The following is a 19,546-nucleotide window of genomic DNA, read 5'->3' as shown; positions in this document are numbered from 1 at the left end:
GCTGAAGGGACTGAGCTGGAGCCAGTATCATGCAGGTGGAAGCTGAAACACAAAGACACGTCATTGTCAGGTCCTCAGAAATCTCAGTCTCATCCACCCCTGATCTAGTGTCCTAGTCTATCACAAAACTTTAATTCCATTGTCCCTCCAAACCCTGAGCCTACCCTAACTCCTATCTAACTGTCCATCAAGCACCAGATGAGAATTCACTTAGTTCTACCCCCTAATCCTACCTATGTGTTTAGTGAAATAATAAGATGGCATTCTGACATTATTAGTCATATAGTTCTCTCAGACTAAAGGCACTCACATCCTCTGTGGTATCTTATACTCAGACTCCTTATGTTTAATATTGATCATTTCACCATCTAAGCCATTGTCCGCTCCTAGAAAATGAAACTGTGGATGGAGAAACAGCAAATGAAAACTTTTGAGTACTTACTATAGCTATGACCACAATCAGTCCATTCTAAGGTGATTTTCGTGTAAATGGCAATCGTAACATAAGCTGACAGTGAACTCTGACTTGATCACTAATGTAATCGTAATTTTAACACTTTACCCAGTACACAGAAGTCATTTCAATATTAATTTAAGAACATCTATTTTATTGTAATAAAACCTATTCCAATAAATAGCTTGAAATTAGCTTGCCCAGATAGCTAATTGAGAATTTACACTTGCCCTGCATAACATATCAAAAAGAGAGAGAGAGAGAGAGAGAGAGAGAGAGAGAAGTAGCTTTAGGGGATCCACTGCTGTCTCAGCTAGACCCCGTTTAAAATGCCGAGCACTTAGGAAGCTGCTAACAGGGGAGCCTTCCAGTCAGCACACCAGCGCTGTGATACAACTTCGGAATTTCTTAAGGACGTTGATGTCGGTCTAGAACTGAGACTGTGGCCTTGCTCAGCCTCCCTGAGCTGTCCCATACCGCACTGCTTCCTAGGGCTCCTCAAGGGAGCGCTCTTTTGGTGCAGACCTCTCCCTGTAGCCATACTTCCACTTCTAGTTAGTTTATTTCAATCACTGTGTTCAGCTGAAGGCCGAAAATATTAAATGGAAATTCAGAAAATAAGCAGGTCACACGCTTTAAATTGTATGTCACCCTGAGTAGGTTGATAAAATGTTGTAGCCTCTGGCCCTGCCCTACCTGGAAGATAAATCATCCTCCTCCTTAGTCTGGCCACATTGATAACCCCCTGACAGTCACCAGTAGCCTCTTCAGCTAGCAGACCTACTGTCAAAGCATTGCTGTTCAAGGAATTCTTATCTTATTTAATAATGCCCCCAAAGCACAATAATTTTTCAATGCCAACCTATGGTTGACTGTAGGTATAGATGTAGATTCCACAAATATTGAGGGCTGATTTGATATATGTGTATGTATAGGTGTGTCAGTACACGAATTCATAAACTTACATAGAAACATATATTTGGCCTATGAAAACTGGAATGGCAGCTTTTTCTTTTTGAGACAGGGTTTCTCTGTGTAGCCTTGGCTGTAGACCAGGCTGGCCTTGAACTCACACAGATCCACCTGCCTCTGCCTCCTCCAGTGCAGAGATGAGGACTTTTATAGGTTATCTGAAAGAAGTCTCATGTAAGGCGGAGCTAATTCCTGGGTTCCAGACCTATTTAGATCATTTTCAGGCTCAGGATGTACAGTAAGCTTTGTTCTACCACTGAGCTCTCGTGGAGAGGTGGCCCCTGCAGACAGAGATCGGTAGAAGAAGGCAAAGAGCATGTATTTCAGAAAGGAGGATAACAGAGTTCGATTCAGTCTGATAAAAAGAAAAAAGTTAAAGCAGAGAAGTTACCCTACAACTTTAGGCAAAGTTGCGAGGTCATCCTTACCTCTCACTCTCCTGAGCTGTGTTTGTAGTGACACAGCTTCCTGCTGCTTAAAACCACTCCTTCTCCTGTCTGGTGCTCCTCTTCTTCCTCTCTAATCACCTGTTCCTGTGATCCTGTCTCCATCTTCACCCTCCCCTGCTTGACTCTTAACAATACCCTTAAATGACAATGCTATACAGAATTTTATCTTTGGTGTTCTTTGTCTATACTCCCTTCCCAGACTATCTCAATCTTTTTAATAGCGAATCTATTTTTCTATCTATAAACTTTTGATCCCCAAATACATTGAGTGATGCCTGAGTTCTCTTTTGTAGACTACATGTATAATTCTGGAAGGGTCTACCTGGTTGCCTGCCAAGCATATAAATTCTTCTTTTGCAAAGGCTAAGATCTCACAGAATGGTTGTCAAAACACTGAGCTTCAGAATCAGTCCTATGTTCACCTCCCATTTGGGAGCAGTGTTAATCAACGTATCATATACCATTTCTAAGCTTCAATCTCCTCATCTCTCAAAATGATATTAATTCCCCTCCTGCCTAATGAGAGTACCGTGAGAATAAAATGAGATCATGAATGCAAAGTGTTTAAACCTCACATACCCTGATGAGGCTAACCACCATGCTCCAGTGTAAGCTTCCTTATCTGCACAACAGCAGAACTGGCCAGAGAAAATCAGGACATTGCCTGTAGCAAAATACCCCGTAAGCGCTGGAGGTGTGCTCAGCTGATAGAGTGCTCGCCTACCATGCTGGAAACCCTGCATTTCATCCCGTATGTATTCTTCACGTCCTCATTTATTTTCTCTCTCTCATGTTAATTTTCCTAAGCTTCTTTCCCTAGGGTATATTTAACCATTTCCTGCTCTGTATTCCCAAATAACTTTGTTTTGGGGTCTTCTATCATGAACGTATTCTCCTGATGATAAGAAACACCCCCTCCCATCAAAAATTTATTAATACCACCGACAATAGTCCATTTACTAATTAGAATCAAATTATTCTCACTCATAATGAAATGTGGTTTACTAATAGAAGAATCCCTCGATGAACCTCTCATGCAGATAACACAGGCAAGGGGTAGGTAGGACTGCCAGATGTCCGAACCTCAGAGAACAGAGAGGCAGGAAAGAGCTTACACACAGCCAGGACGGGATAGCCTTAAAGGAAGAACAGAAATCTTTAGGAACAACCAACACGCCCGTGGATCCAAAGGGTATGTGAGGAAATAAAAAATAAAAATAAAAATAACAAAAAATAAAGAAGTAAATAACAAAAACAAAGCACAAAGCAGCTGCGGTAAGTGCAGAGAGGATCTTCAAGATAATCTGTGCCTGGGGCAGCCGTCCCTAGGATTCTCCATCCAGAGGCCTTAACAGGAAGAGATTCCAGTACTCCAGCAAGCCAGGCAGCCATGCCACAAGGCAGTTCGCATAACAGACTCGGGAGAGATGGCAGAGTCCCAAGATTAAAATAAGCTGCATTAGGAAGCAAATTGGGAAAAAGTCATGAATCAACATGTGGAATTTTATGGCCTCTGCGGAGCAACTGATGATGTCAGTAGAACCATTTGGGGTAGAAACATGAGTCCTGGCCTCAGCTCTTAGGGCAGTAAATTATTAAATTGTTACTGTTATCTCAGATAATAACAACTTCATAGTGCTACTGTGAGCTTATGGGAAATCAGTTATGTCAAAGGTCATTATAGAATAATCAAACAGCATGTAACATTTAAAATGAGTGAAAATATATAAAATAAAATTTTCTTTTTTCTGGTTCACCTTCACCCCACATCTTTATGTGCCCGTTCTATGCACGTACGCATCCATGTGTGTATGAATGTACACAATTTCTCACAGCAGCAAGAATGGACACCAGGGGAGAGCTGAAATCAAAACAGGGAAGAGTCAGCTGGCCTGGAAGGGAGGTACCTTGGCAGCACAAAATGAGATCTGGACCTCAGATTCCATGAAGATGAGAAGGGAAGGGAAGGGAAAGGGCCCGAACAACCAGGTGGCACCCCTTAGCTGCACAGCTGGACAGTCCTACAGTTCGCCTACAGTTCACCAGAAGACAGCAGAGTCGGGACAGCTTCCAGGAGGCCGTGGGGCTGAGCACCGGCTCACACTTAGAGCTACTTGTTCTCACTCAACAGATGCTTGGGAGCTTCCCGGAAAGTTGGAACAAACTCGATTTTTTTTTCTCTTATTTATTTACTTTTTTTTTTTTTTTTAGAAAGCCCACACACTATCCTAATCCCGAAGGAGTAACTCTGTTCTTAATGTTTCCCTAAAATATCAAATTAGCTTAGTGAGTCCTGAGGATGTTTCTCTGGGAACTGTCCAGGCATCTTAGCTTTTTCACAGGAATTGGAGAGCAGCAGACCACCCCTATGACAGAGACTAAGTCCACTTTGGAGTCTCAGTCTTTCCCCTGGACTTTAAAGCATTCCCCCCAATACCAGTTCAGCCCTTCTCACCAGCCCCAGGCACATTCTACACCAGAACTGCTGTCATTCTTCTAGACCTGTGGAAAAGTTGATGGAAGAGAAAATCAGGCCTATGTGCCCTCTCTTCTGACCCAAGAACACTGAAGCAGTCTCCCAGCCCAGACTTGCTGTTTTGTGGTGTTAATAGAGCCTACTGAGCACCTACAAAATGCCAGGCCCTGTGTTTCACTAGCGTATAAATATCATCTCTCAGCTGAGAACAACTCCGCAGGAGAGATGGAGTTCTCTGCATCCCTCCTGCATGGCAGATAAGACAACTGGAACTCCAGGTGGTTTAAATGACATTTCTGGGGCTCAGCGATGGACTAGTACAGTAAAAACAGCCTAGCCTCTCTCCTAACCTCTTATCTCAGGCTACCTCTGATCACACTGCATCTTCTAGAAGCTGACAAAATCTGCCTGAGAGTAAGGCAAGAGGAGGGCTGCTAAGTGGGACTCGTGCCCAGGTATATCAGAAGAGAGAGCAGTGGCTAAGCCTCCTAGATGAGAGTGTGGCTCACTCTCCTCTTCCAGAGCCCGTTCCCCTGGCTGTGGCACGGTCATACCCCACAGTACAAAAGAAGGGTCCTGTTCTCTACCTCAGAGCCTTGTCGGGCAGTAGCGATACTATCTGAAAGGCAGCAGTGTAAAACTCAGAGCTATGGATGACCAATCCATATGCTCCCAGGATGCCAAACCTACCCTGTCCTTCTCACAGTCCCCTTAATAAAGGATGTTTTGTGGGAATAATTTCCGTGTTACCTCTAAGGAATACAAAATGAAGGGCCTGAGTCCAGCTGCTTCTTTAGGGATCAGGATACCTAAGCTCTCCCTACTTAGGGAAATGTGAAAGGAACACAGAGGCAAGAGGGAATGAGGATGGGGATTTGTGGTCTTTGTCCTTACCTTGGGTAAATGCAGTGTCTCATCCCCAGGGCAACCATGTGAGAGCCTCTGATGCTACCTCCAGCCCTTGTTAGAATATGTAGAAGAGAATATTCTTAGAGTGGATCCCAGACAGAGCTGGGAGCCTCTGGCTCCTACTCCCAAGCGAGAGAGGGAAGGCAGGCCTAATGGGCAATACTGGGACTGCAGCCCAGAGGAGCTTGAGAAGAGTCACTTCATATGAGTACCAGAACCACACTTACCCAAATTACCAACACCCACTATGCCCTAAAACCTGCTTGGGTTTGGGGAAGCAAGTGAACCTTAAAGAATGTTCATCATTATCGTCTTTAATGGCAAAGATAACAGTTGAAAAATGGAATTTTCAAAAAGTAGATGTTTCTATCATATCCTTCTCACTCAAGTCAGTCTGGTCCCCTAAGATCACCCCAGAAAGAGAGCACCTAGGGCTCAGGTTCCTAACACACACACACACACACACACACACACACACACACACACACACACACGTCCTGTGCAGGGGCAGGTTGTTGGTAGCCTGTGAAGCTAGTCTGGTTTGTGACTGCTGTCTGTGGTACCATAAATGCCTGATGGGGACTTTGTTCAGGACACTCATTGTTACCCGACAGTTATTGCCTGGATGGCTCTTGAATGCCATCCTGTGCAGTAAGCACCAGGGGCCCTAAGGGGCAGAGCAAACAGTGCACACAGCTCAGGACCCCCCGGTGCATGGAAAGACCAAACAAGCATGCAAGCGTCATGGCGTGTTGTGATGAGCGTGAGGGCAAGGCTGTGAGCTGCTCAGCCTCTCCGAAGCAAAAGCAGCCATAGCTCCGAACAGCCTCCAGGCCCAGACAGCTCCCTGGGGTGCTGTTGTCAAGGTAAGCTTTAAGGACTGATTGCAGTTAGTCAGGATTCAGTGAAGTGAGGAGGCAGCAACATTTAGTTGGACCGTTCAGATCTGAAACAGCGGGTGTAAGCAGACAATCTCACACCTTCCCTGCAGCCCACATCTTGTACCGGCAATGACAAGTTGTAAAGACACAAATAAGAAGATTTCAAGTGAGCTTAAGTCAGACGGGTAGGACGGAGATCCGGTGCAGACAGGTGTCAGAGGAGATGGCATGCAAGCTTAGCCTGTGAGGAGAACAGGCCAGCCATTCTCAGACCTAGGGAAAGAGTATTTCAGGCTTGGGAGGCCACAGGAGAAAATGATCTTAAAACAAGAAAAGTCTATGAGTTCGTGAGCAGGAAACTCACAGCGCCATAACTGAAAGCAAGGGAGACTGAGAATCCAGATCAGGGCTAAGGGCCAGGTCATGGATGCCTGAGAGCATTGCCATAACTCTGAGTAGCCTTACAGAAATTTAAACAACAGATGTGGTCATTGGTGTGTGTGTGTGTGTGTGTGCGTGTGTGTGTGTGTGTGTGTGTGTGTGTGTGTGTGTGTGTGTGTGCGCGCGCGCGCACGCGCGCGCGCGCATGTGTGTGTGTGTGGTCTAAATATCGCAGATGACAAAAGTCCGTTTTCAAAGGACCCTAGAGACCATCTACCCAAAGCCCCTCCTTCCCCACAGCCTGGGCTCATCCTTTTAAGATGTGGAAGCTTAGAAAGGAATAAGAACCACAGAAGGACAGAGGGGCAGATGGACCTCCCCCTGGACACAGCCTGCATTTCCAACAAGGAGAAGCAAAAAGAGGGAGGGACAAAGACCCAAAATGAAAGAGAATAGTCCTCATTTAGAAAGCTACAAGGGCTGTAGTACATCTAAAAGCAAAGAATACAAGGCAGGGTTGTTTTAAATGCGCTAAAGACTGGACCTCAGTTCTGTGACCGAGTCAGGATCTGTCAAGGTCAGAACTGGAGCTCAGCAAGTGACCAGTCTGACTCTTGATAGAGTGTCGACTGAACCCAGATGCCAACCAGAGCACCAACCCCCCCCCAAAAAAAGCCACAGCTGTTGTCAAACCACGTCCCTCCCATCACAAGCTGGGCTTCAAGCACATGAGTGAACCGTACACTGAACCCAGCCCAATCCCAACTGACCCAGTCCAACCCCAGCCCTATCTGTTCCGTCTCCATTCACGTCCCCCCAGATCTGCTGCCCGCCTCTCCGTAGTCCCCAGTAAAACAGCCACGGGGTGAAGAGAAGGTCCCTGAGAACTCCCTTTAGGCAGTACTTGACATCCTCACCCCTTCAGCACATCATGAGGACGGCCTGTCATCTGGGTGAGCGGCCTCCTCCACATCCCCAGCCCCACCCAGCACATCCCGTTCTTCCCAGGCAGATTTCTCATCCTCTCAAGACGTGTCATAGAAGGTCCTCAGCTACAAGTAGCCCCAACCCAGTGCACGCCTCCTCTTGTACTCACCTCGCCTGTCCTGAAGAGCCTGCGTCCCCTTTCCGTTAGCACTCTTCCTGAAGGAGGTCTGGCAGGCTGCAAAAGAGCTGGCCACTTTAGTCTCCACCTCCTTCTGTGGTCTGCTCAGGGCCTTTAATTCTTGGTCTTCCCACCTCCCTCTTTCTGCTCCTCCTTGTTGGGAGTGCAGACTGGGTCCAGAGGTCCATCTGCTAATGTGCCCCACCAGCCTACTGTGGTTCTGGTTCCCTTCCAAGCTGCCACATCTTAAAAGGATATGCCTGGGCTGTGGAGAAGGAGGGGCTCTGGGAAGATGGTCTCTGGAGTCCCTTGAAAATGGACTTTCGTCAGCTGGGATATTTAGACCAATCCCAAATGTGAACTTAGGGTAAGAAAGTGCCAGAAGAAACTCGTTTTTGCATCTGTGGTGTATATGACAGTCTTTCACAGCTTCTTCACAAAGCTGTCAAACAGCCAGAGAAAAGACAAACAAACAAAATCTTCAGAGACCAGTGATTGATAGCCTTAGCTCCATCTTGAAACATTCTTTATTCCCCACCTTTCCTTTTGTGGATGCTGATTAGGTCCTTATTGAGCCTGGAACCCAGTAGTCCAGTCCTCTAAAGCCCTGAGGACCTCATTCTCTCCCAGCTTCTGGCCCTTATGGCAAGTTAACCTTAAACGTGAGTCCCCAGGGATAACACTTCTGCCTTCTACTCCAGAACAGACTGAAATTCAGACCGAAGAAAGAGAATGTAATGTAGTTTCTTTAACCTTCTCTACACTGCTAACCAGCCACATAAGATTTGGCTTCTCTTTCTAAATAATTTGGGTCATCTGATTTCTCTTAAGGGTAAAAATAGGGAGAGAACATTTACAAAGTTGAAGAATAATCTCCATAGGAAACTAAGTGACATACTTGTGAAATAAGTTAAAAGTACATTTGTATTTAAACAAGTGTGACTTTAGTTGGTTTTTTATTTTGTTTCAGTATTCATTATTACAATTAGACATTTCCCAGGCTATGAAAACTAGACACTACCAGGACTGCATCAAAACTACTAAATACGAGAGCATCTGGCACCTACAGAACTTTCAGCCTGACACTCCATCACCACCCTAGACTCACTGATACTGCTTCCCTTTGCTCATGGGCACTGCTGCCACAAGACTTTTCACACACACACACACACACACACACACACACACACTTCCATCTAAGATGGCGTGTCATGAAGCAATAACCATGTGAAACAATGAGAAAGTGAGCAAGGGCACAGAAAACAACTGTTTGTGAGACATTGGACATGAGGCAATGGAAGGCAGAACAACATGAGACAAGACAAACAACTGAGATAACACCAGCCTCCGGCTTCTTGTTTCCATGCTGCAGCATAGGAAAGGGAATCCAGGCAGAGGCTGGAGGCTTCCCTCAGTTGTGGAGTTGAACTGAGGGTTCAAGATGACCAAATCAGTCAAAATGCAAAGGCAAAGTATTGGAGAAGGCAGATCTGCACAAAAGAGGATGGAGGGCCTTCTTCGAGAACTCAGCAATTATGTGAGCAAGCTAATTAAAACCGTAGGGAGAATCATTTAAACGATTTAGAAGCAAGACTGTGCAGTGATCACGCAGGTGAAGACTGGTGGCTTCCTGACACTCAGATTGGAGGGCTTCATAGCTCACGTTTTATTGAGGATGCAGAAGACCACCTCTCAAGAGGAGCACTTTCTGGCTGGCAACCCTTCAAAGCATATCCAAAATAAATGATCAAACTAGTTCCAAGTTGCTTTGATGCCTTCTGGGAACAAGGCATAAGAATATCTCTGCTGAGGCGACATCATGGAGGAGGAGGCAGAAAGACTGTAAGAGTGAAAGGATTAGGAGGAGTTCTGTGAACAGCTGTCTTCTGGCTGTCACAAATGAGAACACACGGCCACTATGGCTATTTACGAAAGCACTGTAAAAACAAAAAATAACATGAGAGTATGAGGAGACCTATTCAGGAAGAAAGGGGGAGCCTGTAGGAGTGGGAGAAGGATAAGAGAGACTAATGAGGATGAATGTTATCACGATATATTTTACTTACATATGAAATTGACAAAAGGAAATGCTAAGTAAACAGAAAGATGTATCATGACCACACTAATCACAAGAAACCTAAGGTGCCTTTACTCATATTGGTTAACAAAAATTTTATAGCAAAACAAACTCCCATAAGCATGAAAAAGTGATAAAATTACAGGAAGGAAGAAATTCAGAATTGTGATCAAATATTTCAATAATCCATTCAAGAATTGATTAAAACATGTTTAATAATGAAAAACTGTTTTCACCTTAAGTTAGTACAGGAAGTTCATACTACTCTTTTGGACTTACACAAATGATTCCATATTGGAAAGAAACAAGAAAAACTATCTTCATCCACAAACAACATGATTGTCCATGAACAAATTTTGGTAAAATTTGTCAAGAACTTCTAGAAATAAAACTTAAGTATAGTAACTTTTAAGATTCAAGATTAATATAAAGAAATCATTTATTTTTGATTTTATTTTTTGTTAGTTATAGTTTATTCACTTTGTATCCCAGCTGTAGCCTCCTCCCCCATTCCCTCCCAATCCCACCCTTCTTCCCTCATCTCCTCCCATGCCCTTCTCCACGTCCACTGATAGAAAAAGAGAAATCATAGCTCTCTGTACTAACAATGTTTTCATTTTAATTGAATAAATAATACCATTCGTGTTAACATTGAAACTACAAAGTGTTAGAGATAACTCTGGTAAAATATTTCAAGTACTGAATGGAGTCTATAACTTTTTTGAAAAAATAAGACTTTAAAAAAGAGAGAGGCATCCTGTTCATATGTTGGAAGACTCAGTCATACTAATTCTCTTAAATTGGATCAATATAGATTCAATATAACCCAAAACAAAATTTCAAAAGAAATTTGCTGTATTTTTGTAATTCTGTTGGTATAAATTTTAAATTGTTGAAAAAAAATTACATGGAAATATAAACAGATCAACTTTGAAAATATGAAGCAAAATTGTATTCAAGACACTTAAATTTTATGTACGTCTTACAGTTCTATGCTAATAAAGACAATGTGATCTGGTGTAAAGACAGACAAATGGGTCATGAGGCCTGCTCATCTAGAGTTAGGCACATGTGTGCAAAAACCAATCCCTTACACAAGGCTACTAGAGTAGTGGGCTCTTATATGTAGTTATACATAGATAACCAGTGTTACAGAGGTGCGCAGATTTCATTACGGGAAAAAGTTAACTTTGATCCGTACTCCACACCTCCCAGTCAAACATCTCAAAATGGGTCACAGAACTGAATGCAAAACCTAAAACTCTAAAGCTTCTGAAAGAAAGTGTTCTGCATGTCTCCTGGTTTGAAAGTGAGTTTTTAGGTGCAACCACCAAACTATGGAACTCAATAAATCAAACTTCACCAAAACAAAAACTTCTCAAAGCAAGCACAAGCTAAGTCACACCGTGGGAGAGGACGCACCTCTAACCAAAGATCTGAATGAAAAGCTTGAAGCCAACCTCGCTACTGAGATGGCGCAGTAGATAAAGGGGTTCTCAAAGAACATGCCGCTTGTCTTCCAAACACAAGATCATTTACATGGGATGTCTATCCAGTGATTCTGCTGGGATGCAGCTTCCTGCCATTTACTCCTCGTCTAGACCCTTTAATGTGTATTAATATAACAGTCCGATCTGAAGTCCCAGAGTGTAGTGTTGAAAAGAGAAGTATAGGATTAGGCTGTGTCTCAGCTGTGTGACCTTAGGACAGCCATAAACTTGTCAGAGACTTGGTTTTCTGGCCTGGAAATGGGAAAAGGAAATTCCTCAAATATAATGGTGATACATTGTAGCTCATAGCTGACCATTGATAGCTGAAGAAAACATTTTGGGGACTCCATAGGATGATGCAAGAACAATCAAGGAATACAGAAAAGGAGGAAAAAGTAAGATGTGGTGTTGGATAAGGGAACAGAGTAAATTTTTATTTAATGTAAAACAAAATACACTCTCCCTCTTCATCTCCCTAAGTAGATGATCGAAATAACCACAGAGCTCTTTATTGCCAGTTCTAGACGTATGAAGATAGACAAGGTTTGAGTTCTGCCATCACAAGGGGCAGGAATGTGTCACAGGGATTTAAGTTTTATGGGGGAGAATAAGCAGATGGAGCTGTATAACTCCTTGAGATCCTAGAGGAATAAGCATCCCCGTGTATTGTAAGGGTTGGCATTTCATAATGGCGGAAGCAGAGACTATGGGAGCCTAGTGGAAGTTCTGTCTATCCAAATCTCCCAGCAGAGCTGCAATGACCCGTTACCACCAGTCATGCAAGCAAGGCAAACTAGAGAATTCAGAGATCCCCAAGCTCTCCTGAGAAGAAAACCAAGCAGTGACATTTCAGTCTAGACAAAGGAGCAGCTTTCAGACCTGGCATGGAACTTAGTTATGAAAACTGGGAGCAGATGTGCTTAGAAACCTATCTTGTAGGAAGAGAGTGACACACATCATTGTTATTTCTATTATTTAAAACTATTATCATCTCAACATTTATTTATCATTTATTTTTATTTTTTTATCTCATTTTATCCCCAGGATCATCCAACAAGGCCTGTGTTGCTTTTCTATTTCATAGTGTTAGTAGTTTCCAAAAGTGCCAAGTTTCAATAGGTTAAATAACTGGTCTTTAAATAAAGCCATCAGTCTTAATCTGAATCCCATATGATTCCAACCACACAATGTTTCATTTTCTGATGATGACAGAGAGGCCACTTCTTTTGTTCTTATAATTTATTCACTTTGCATCCTGATCGTAACCCCCTCCTTCATCTCCTCCCTGTCCCACTCTCCCTCCCTCTTTCCTCCAACCCCTTTTCCTAGTATTCAAAGAGGAGGAGCCCCTCTTCCCTACCACTGACCCCAGCCTATCAAGTCTCACTAGGACTGGACAGAGGTCACTTCTGAAGGAGGTTCTTGGCAGGGTTTTCCATTCGTTTGAATTTCATTTCTAAGTAAGATCAACACAGGGAGATAAATTTCAACTTTTCTAAAGATCTGTAAAAAGAAAATCTATCAAGAGATAAGGAGATTGGTTTGTCTGCTTGCTTGCTTGCTTGTTTGTAAGTCAGTATAACAACCTGTCAGAGAACTACCCAGGACCACGTTTCCGTTATTATTCGAAACATCCAGAAAACTGTTCACGTTGACTATAAAATGAATGGTGCTGCTCAAACGTATATCATAAGATAGAATACATATTATCTACTGCATGCTGATAAGTTAACATTTTTAAAAGAATGTCAAAAACATCTGTTCCATTGCTGACATCTTAGTTTGTCATCATACACAGGAGTAAATGAGGTCAAGAGAGATCGCAAAATGTATCACTTTATGATATTTCCAAATTTTATGTTTTGTTTCAATATTCTTTCCTCTGCCATAATCTACATTAGTTTCTATATATACTTCTTCAATATGATTTTTTTTTACCTAATGCCAAGATCTGTAGACGAACTCAGTGTGCCTTCAGTAAGATATAACATACCCTAAGAGACATCAGAGATTTCAAAGACTCACATGTTCATCTTCTTCTGTTCCTTGCTTACCCAATGGGGTTAACAGATCTCCAGTAAAGAATTTTTAAGCATTCCTGGCAAATCATCAAAAAAAGGGGGGGAGAGGGAAGGAAACTATGACCTGACAATGAAAAATAAAGACAGAGACAGGGACTTCAGGAAGCCAATGGCCAAATAAAGAGGCAGGAAGATGGGGAAAGGCTGTGAGTAAGATGGAAAAGATAAGACTGGTCTTTGAGAGAGAAAGAAAAATCAGCATGATTATTTATGTTCCAGAGTCATAGCCAAAGCCTGAGCAAGCTCTCTTAGAGATGTATTGGAAACTATTCCCACTTCTGTCAACTTGACTTCTTCAATCTTCTACTCCACCCATAGCTCCACACTGAAACCACTTGCCAATCCAGAAATACCAAGTCCATCTGAATCTGTAGCCACATAATCCATACTCAATAAAAAAGAGAAATGTACCCAGCACTCAGGGAGGCATAGACAGGTGGATCTCAGTGAGTTCAAGGCCAGCCTGGTCTACAAAGTAAGTCCAAGACAGCCAAGACTACACAGAGAATCCCTGTCTCGGGGGGAGGGGAGGAGTTGAGGGGGATTGTCTGAGACATATGTGCTAGGAATATGCCCCAAAAATGAATTATCACAGCAAAGCACAGATTCATATACAGAGAGAGAGAGCAATAATCACATTCATATTAAAAAATACGATGCACTATTGCCATAGACATAGTATAGATGTATGCTAAAAGACAAGGCACACAGTGCTGACGGGCCAGACATGCCAGGACTGCAGGCCTACAGAGGGCTGCTCCAGATAGCAGCAAAAGAAGACAGGCACCAGGCCTCCAGAATTACCCTTCCCACAATAAAGATCCACAAACCAGCAGGCTCACACAGATGTGCACTAACGTATCGACTGACAAGTATCTCATGAACAAAGTGAAGGTACGATGATGACATCATTCATAACCTGTACACACACCAGGACTTAACTAACACATCCGCCAGGACACAGCGAGCACATGCTCATGTTCCTCTCTCCTTCGTCCAGTCCCTCCAAGTTTCCCACATAAACATGCCCACATATTCCCACAACCAAAACTGAAAACATCTTTACAGTTTCTTGAAGCCACACAGATGGACATTGACAGATTCCACATAATAATGCAAATGTATAAAGAAACTTCAACATTTCATAGCAGCCGCCTCCACTCCAATTAAATCACCTCCAAATACCTTCATTAACCCCGAGTTACAATTATGTAACTACTTTGAAATATGAATAATAGGTTATATAATCAACACAGATTCACTGACATGTACACATGGGAGAAAGCACCATCAAAATTATACATCAACAATAAAGAACCATGAGATGTGGCATTTGTAGCCTTCTCTTCTCAAGACTATATTTTCTAGTTAGGAGGAAGGAAGATGGCACGGCTATTGAACCAGACACCAAAGGACAATTGTTCTCCGTGGTGGTCTGCCCAGACTGGTCATAGTTCTGTACTGACACATTCCCAGAAACAAAAACTGCAGAGTTTATCTGTTTACATAACCAGAAGCAGACAGCCCAGCAGGCTGCATGGTGTGGTCATAGGTCATTCTGCAGATCCTCATCCTGTCAACTTTGGTATTATTGAGGACATCAGGCTGGGTAGCCTTCTCATCTGCCGTCTTGTGAGAACATTTGGATAATCCTTGAACGGATCTCCTTGGTCTTCGCTCCATAGACAATGGGGTTGACCACAGGTGGTAGCAGGAGATAGACATTAGCCATGACCACATGGACCAGGGATGTGGGACCACCCAGCCTGTGCACCACTGATAGCCCAATGAGGGGTACATAGAAGACCAGGACAGCACAGAGGTGGGAGATGCAGGTGTTGAAAGCCTTGAGTGCTGCCCCTCGAGTTGACAGCTCCAACACAGCCCTCAGGATGAGGATATAGGAGAAGCCGATGAAAAGGGAGTCCACACCCATGACGGAGAGGATGATGAAGAGCCCATAAACCACGTTGACTTTGGTGTCAGTGCAGGAAAGCTTCATAATGTCTTGATGAAGACAGAAGGAGTGTGTGACGGTGTATGTTCGGCAGTAAGACAAGCGCGTCAGAAGGAAGGGCAGTGGGAAGAAGAGCACAAAGCCCCTGGCCAGGGAGGCAAGGCCGATCTTGGCCACCGTAAGCCGTGTGAGCACAGAAGCATGGCGTAATGGGTAGCAGATGGCCACAAAGCGGTCAAAAGCCATGGCCAGAAGGACGGCAGACTCCATGGCTGATAAAGCATGAATAAGGAACATCTGGGTCAAGCAGATGTTGAACCCGATCTCCTGAATGCCAGTGAGGAACAAGCTGGCCATTTTGGGCATGGTAACAGAGGAGAGGACCAGGTCAATAGTAGAGAGCATGGCCAGGAAGAGGTACATGGGTTCATGCAAGCGCCTCTCCACACGGATGATGAGGATGATGGCCAGGTTGCCCAGCGTGGCCACTGCATACATGAAAAACAAGGGGAAAGCCAGCCAAAAGTGGGCATTGGGTCCCAGGCCAGGGATGCCTACCAGTAGGAAATGGGCTGGATGGGCCACACTTCCATTGGGAGTGGCAATGAGAGACACCAAGGGCTGGGGCATCTGCGTTCCAGACCAGAGACTGGGAAAAAGAAAAGGAAAAACAGCTCAGGGAAGAGAAAGAAGGGATGAGAAAAAGACATTGGAGAAGTGATAGCTAAAAATGATTAAGTTTATAAGATGCCCAAGTATTTTGAGCCCCCACTTCTTTCTGTTCTTATTTTTACTGTTTTTAATTTTATAAAATTTGCTATAAAAGTTGCAAATAAACAAAAACATCACAAGCAAAATTAACCATATTAGAAGGCGTTCTTATTTACATCTCTGAACATGCCAAACTTCCTCCTAACCCTCAGGGTCCCAGCGCTACATAAGAAAATTTTTATACCATTCTGTTAATCTTGATGAGTGAATGCCCACCCCCCAAACATTCAGAACAATCCTTCTTCTAAGAGCTGATCTTGCTGACCTGGCCACAAGTCTTGGCTACATCCTGTGAGGTCTTCACAGCCCTTCCATTCTGACAGCATTACTTCTGCTGCAATCTGGGCTTGGGTCAGGTTTACAGCCAGAACTAGAGGCTTGGTATTTGATTACCTCTGGCCTAGCATCATCTGATTTATGGCAGGGAATGGGAACTTGTCCTAGAACTTGTTTTTAAGACAGATTTTTTTTTCTAAGTCTGTGGTAGCATTTCCCAAACTCCGCTAATAAAATTATCTGATATGAAGTTTGGAAGGAGAGGTCTTGAAGAAATTGAAGGAAAAGAGGAGGGATGAAATGTGATCAAAATACATTGTACCTGTGTGTGAAACTCTTAAATAGGTAGAGTAGTTTTTTAAAGTAATTTTAATTATCTGAGCTAGTTGCAGACACCATCGTCCAGAACCTGCTCTTCCAAACCAGAATTTTCAGGTGAGACATACAAAAGGCTATTTTTAAAGGGTTATTCCTTTAAAAACATTTTTAAGGATGTAAAAATTAAAAGATGAATCCTTTATCCCTAAGTAATCACTCTCTTCCCCCCGAGAGAACTGTGGAAGCCTGTTCTGGTGTTCTAGGGAGTGAGGAGATTGGGGATAAAGAAAAACTGTCATTCCAGGTGGCCAACAGAACAGAATCACCCACCAGCATGGCTCAGGTCTGTAGGAGAGGTCTGCGACCTCAGACTGTGCTTAGCTGGGCTGTGTCACTGGGGCCACATGCAGTACAGACACAGAAAGAGAATCTGTGAACGCAGCTGCTGCCACAACTGGGTGGCCACGGAAATAGCCCTTCTGCCTCTTCTCCCTGGTAAGTGGGTATCATTCCAGGCTCAACTCTGTCCTCTGTACACACACCTCTGTGCTGAGGCCCAAACACAGAACCTACCAGTTGTATGATACATCTACCTTGATAGCCATGGGCCTCTTCTTGCCCCAAATGAGACCCCTACTCCAATCCACCCTCCACATCCCTGCCTCTGAAAAGCATGACTCTAATGAGAGCTGTAGGTGTCCATCCCTGCCCCTCACCCCAAAGTCAGACCCCCATTGTCTGTTAACAGAGCTTTTCATGAAGAGGCTCAAAGTTTAGTTTCCAGCCCAGCTTCCGTCTTCTTTGTTCTCTTCTAAAAACCAGGTACTACCTGTACCACCGATACATGTGCTGAGGTATGCACACACACACACACACACACACACACACACACACGTGCAGTTCAGGCATGCACAAACACACACACCAGCACATGCACACACATGCACTCTGCATTTTACATTTTTCCACGTAAATTATTTTCCCTTGCCTTGCTTCTTAAGGGCAGGAGGCCGGAACTGGAGAGGGAGATAATAGTTGGACCCGGCCTCACAGAGACTGGAGGAAAGTCCTCTCTGAGCCACTCACTGAACACTGTCTCCGGCACAGGCGGCTGTAATTCGGAAGGGCTGCTTAACGACAGACCCCTCCAAGCCGCCAGGCTGGCCAAATGCGCCCTCCGTGCCTGCACAGTCTCTGTGGATTTTACATTGCCAAAACAAACCTCCCTTTGCTGTCTCCCTCGGGCCTGAGCCAGGGCATGTCCATCATCAGCTCTGCCACCTAAGTATAGATTGTCTGGTGGCCTTTGGGAATGCCAGCAGAGATGAGTGGTCTGGGACCCAAGGTCCACTCAAACTCCCAAGGAAAACTGAGCCCTGACTCCTACCCAGTTCTTCTGAGACCTTTACAAGACAGTGGTGTGGGGCAGTTAGTGCCATGGAAGAGAGAAAATGAATGACCGGGATGGAAAAGAGTAAACTCTGGACTGGAGGAGAGGCCAACATCAGAAAATACACAACAAGGAAGGCTTTGTGTACTGGTGCGCAAGGAGCTTTCTCACTCTTCGATGCTGCCCTCATGTGGTCGTGTGGAGGAGCTGCAACCTAGAAGCTGAGCGATGATGACTCAAGGACCAAAAAGTTCATTCTAGGCTGCCTCTGACCTTTTCCCAACGCATTAAACTTCCGGCCTTCCAGTGCTCTTTCCTCCTAATGTGGTCAGGCGTAGCTCGCACAGTGTAGAGTGGAGGTTTGAATGAAGCCAACTTAGGCTACCTCAGCATGTAGTAAAAAATAGGAAACACTAACAATTCTCCCATGAGTGTTTGGGCTCCTTTATGTTAGTCTAAACAACTGGAAGGGACAAACAAGGAAGAGGAAACCCCATTGACATAATGTTTCAACTTTCAGAGGAAGATAATAAATTGAAAAGGAAAAGTGTGAAAGTACAAGGGCCTGGGTTATTTTGAGAGCTGCTGTGATGGGGCTGGTAGGATCTTGAATTCAGCAGCAGAGAAAAATTCAAAGTAGGCGGAGAAAAAACTGGGAAGTTGGTGCGCATGGTCTCAAAATGCTTACATGTTAACAGGGGTGGACTGGATGACTTGAAGAATTGGTCCTCCCAGATGTGTTTGTGTGATGTGTATTTCAGGGCGAGCCGGGATTGGGCATAAACAGATGTTAACAGCAATGCTGTCCTTGATTGTTCATGTCCGTGAGTTCCCTCAGGCTTCCGGGAAACCCTGCTGTCTGAGGCCAAATCCACCAAGTCCGGACAGCTCTCCCCTTGGCTAGAATGGAGGACCCCCTTCCTCGGCAGGGGGCTTCTTTCTCTTAAGCAGGGAAGTCACTGTAACCCATGGCTAAAATGTAGGTTGTTTCTTTTCTCCTGCTCAACAGGTATTTGGAATTCCTGGAACGTAAAACATTCCTGGCACCTCAAACTCCAGCCAATAGTATGCACCTACCCTGAGAACCCCTCGCCCACCCCAAAAAAACTATGTACAGCTTTTGTTCACGGAAATAAATTTTAGCGATCTTGCTAAAGCTGATCCCGGAAAGTTATTCAGTCGTACTCACAGCCACCCAAACTCCCCCTTAGCATCCAAGAAAGAAATCTGGAGATCACTGGACAAGTGAAACATATGAAGAAAAGGACTCAGATACCAAAGAAGGTAAGACAAGTATCCCAGATGGCCCAACCTCACAGCCTGTTTCCATCAGGACTGTCACGTTGTTTCGCATGCACTTCATCTGGTCTGCCCTCAGGGGCCTTGACAATGTCCTGACAATGTCCTATGGCACCACTTTTGTCCTCTGTCATCACCTGGGCCAGGTGCTCGAGATAGAACCATTCCCACCCTCTCTCTCTGCATAGGTTTCTCTCCCCTGTGTATACCCCACCCCCGTCTGTATCTCTATCTCTTTCTGTCCCCTCATGGCCCTTTCA

At 44.3% G+C, this 19,546-nt stretch overlaps 1 protein-coding gene across 1 annotated transcript; it reads right to left on the bottom strand.

Annotated features, from left to right (window-relative positions):
• Positions 1 to 14,893: 14,893 nt before the first annotated feature.
• LOC129688634 (olfactory receptor 51D1) lies at positions 14,894 to 15,862 on the bottom strand. Its single transcript, XM_055623577.1, has one exon. The coding sequence runs from the start codon at positions 15,860 to 15,862 to the stop codon at positions 14,894 to 14,896; it is 969 nt and encodes a 322-aa protein (XP_055479552.1).
• Positions 15,863 to 19,546: the final 3,684 nt, after the last annotated feature.

This window comes from Psammomys obesus, unplaced genomic scaffold (genome assembly GCF_907164565.1).
Source record: "Psammomys obesus unplaced genomic scaffold, mPsaObe1.curated_primary_1811, whole genome shotgun sequence".
NCBI lineage: Eukaryota > Metazoa > Chordata > Mammalia > Rodentia > Muridae > Psammomys > Psammomys obesus.
This window is presented reverse-complemented; position numbering and strand designations above follow the sequence as displayed.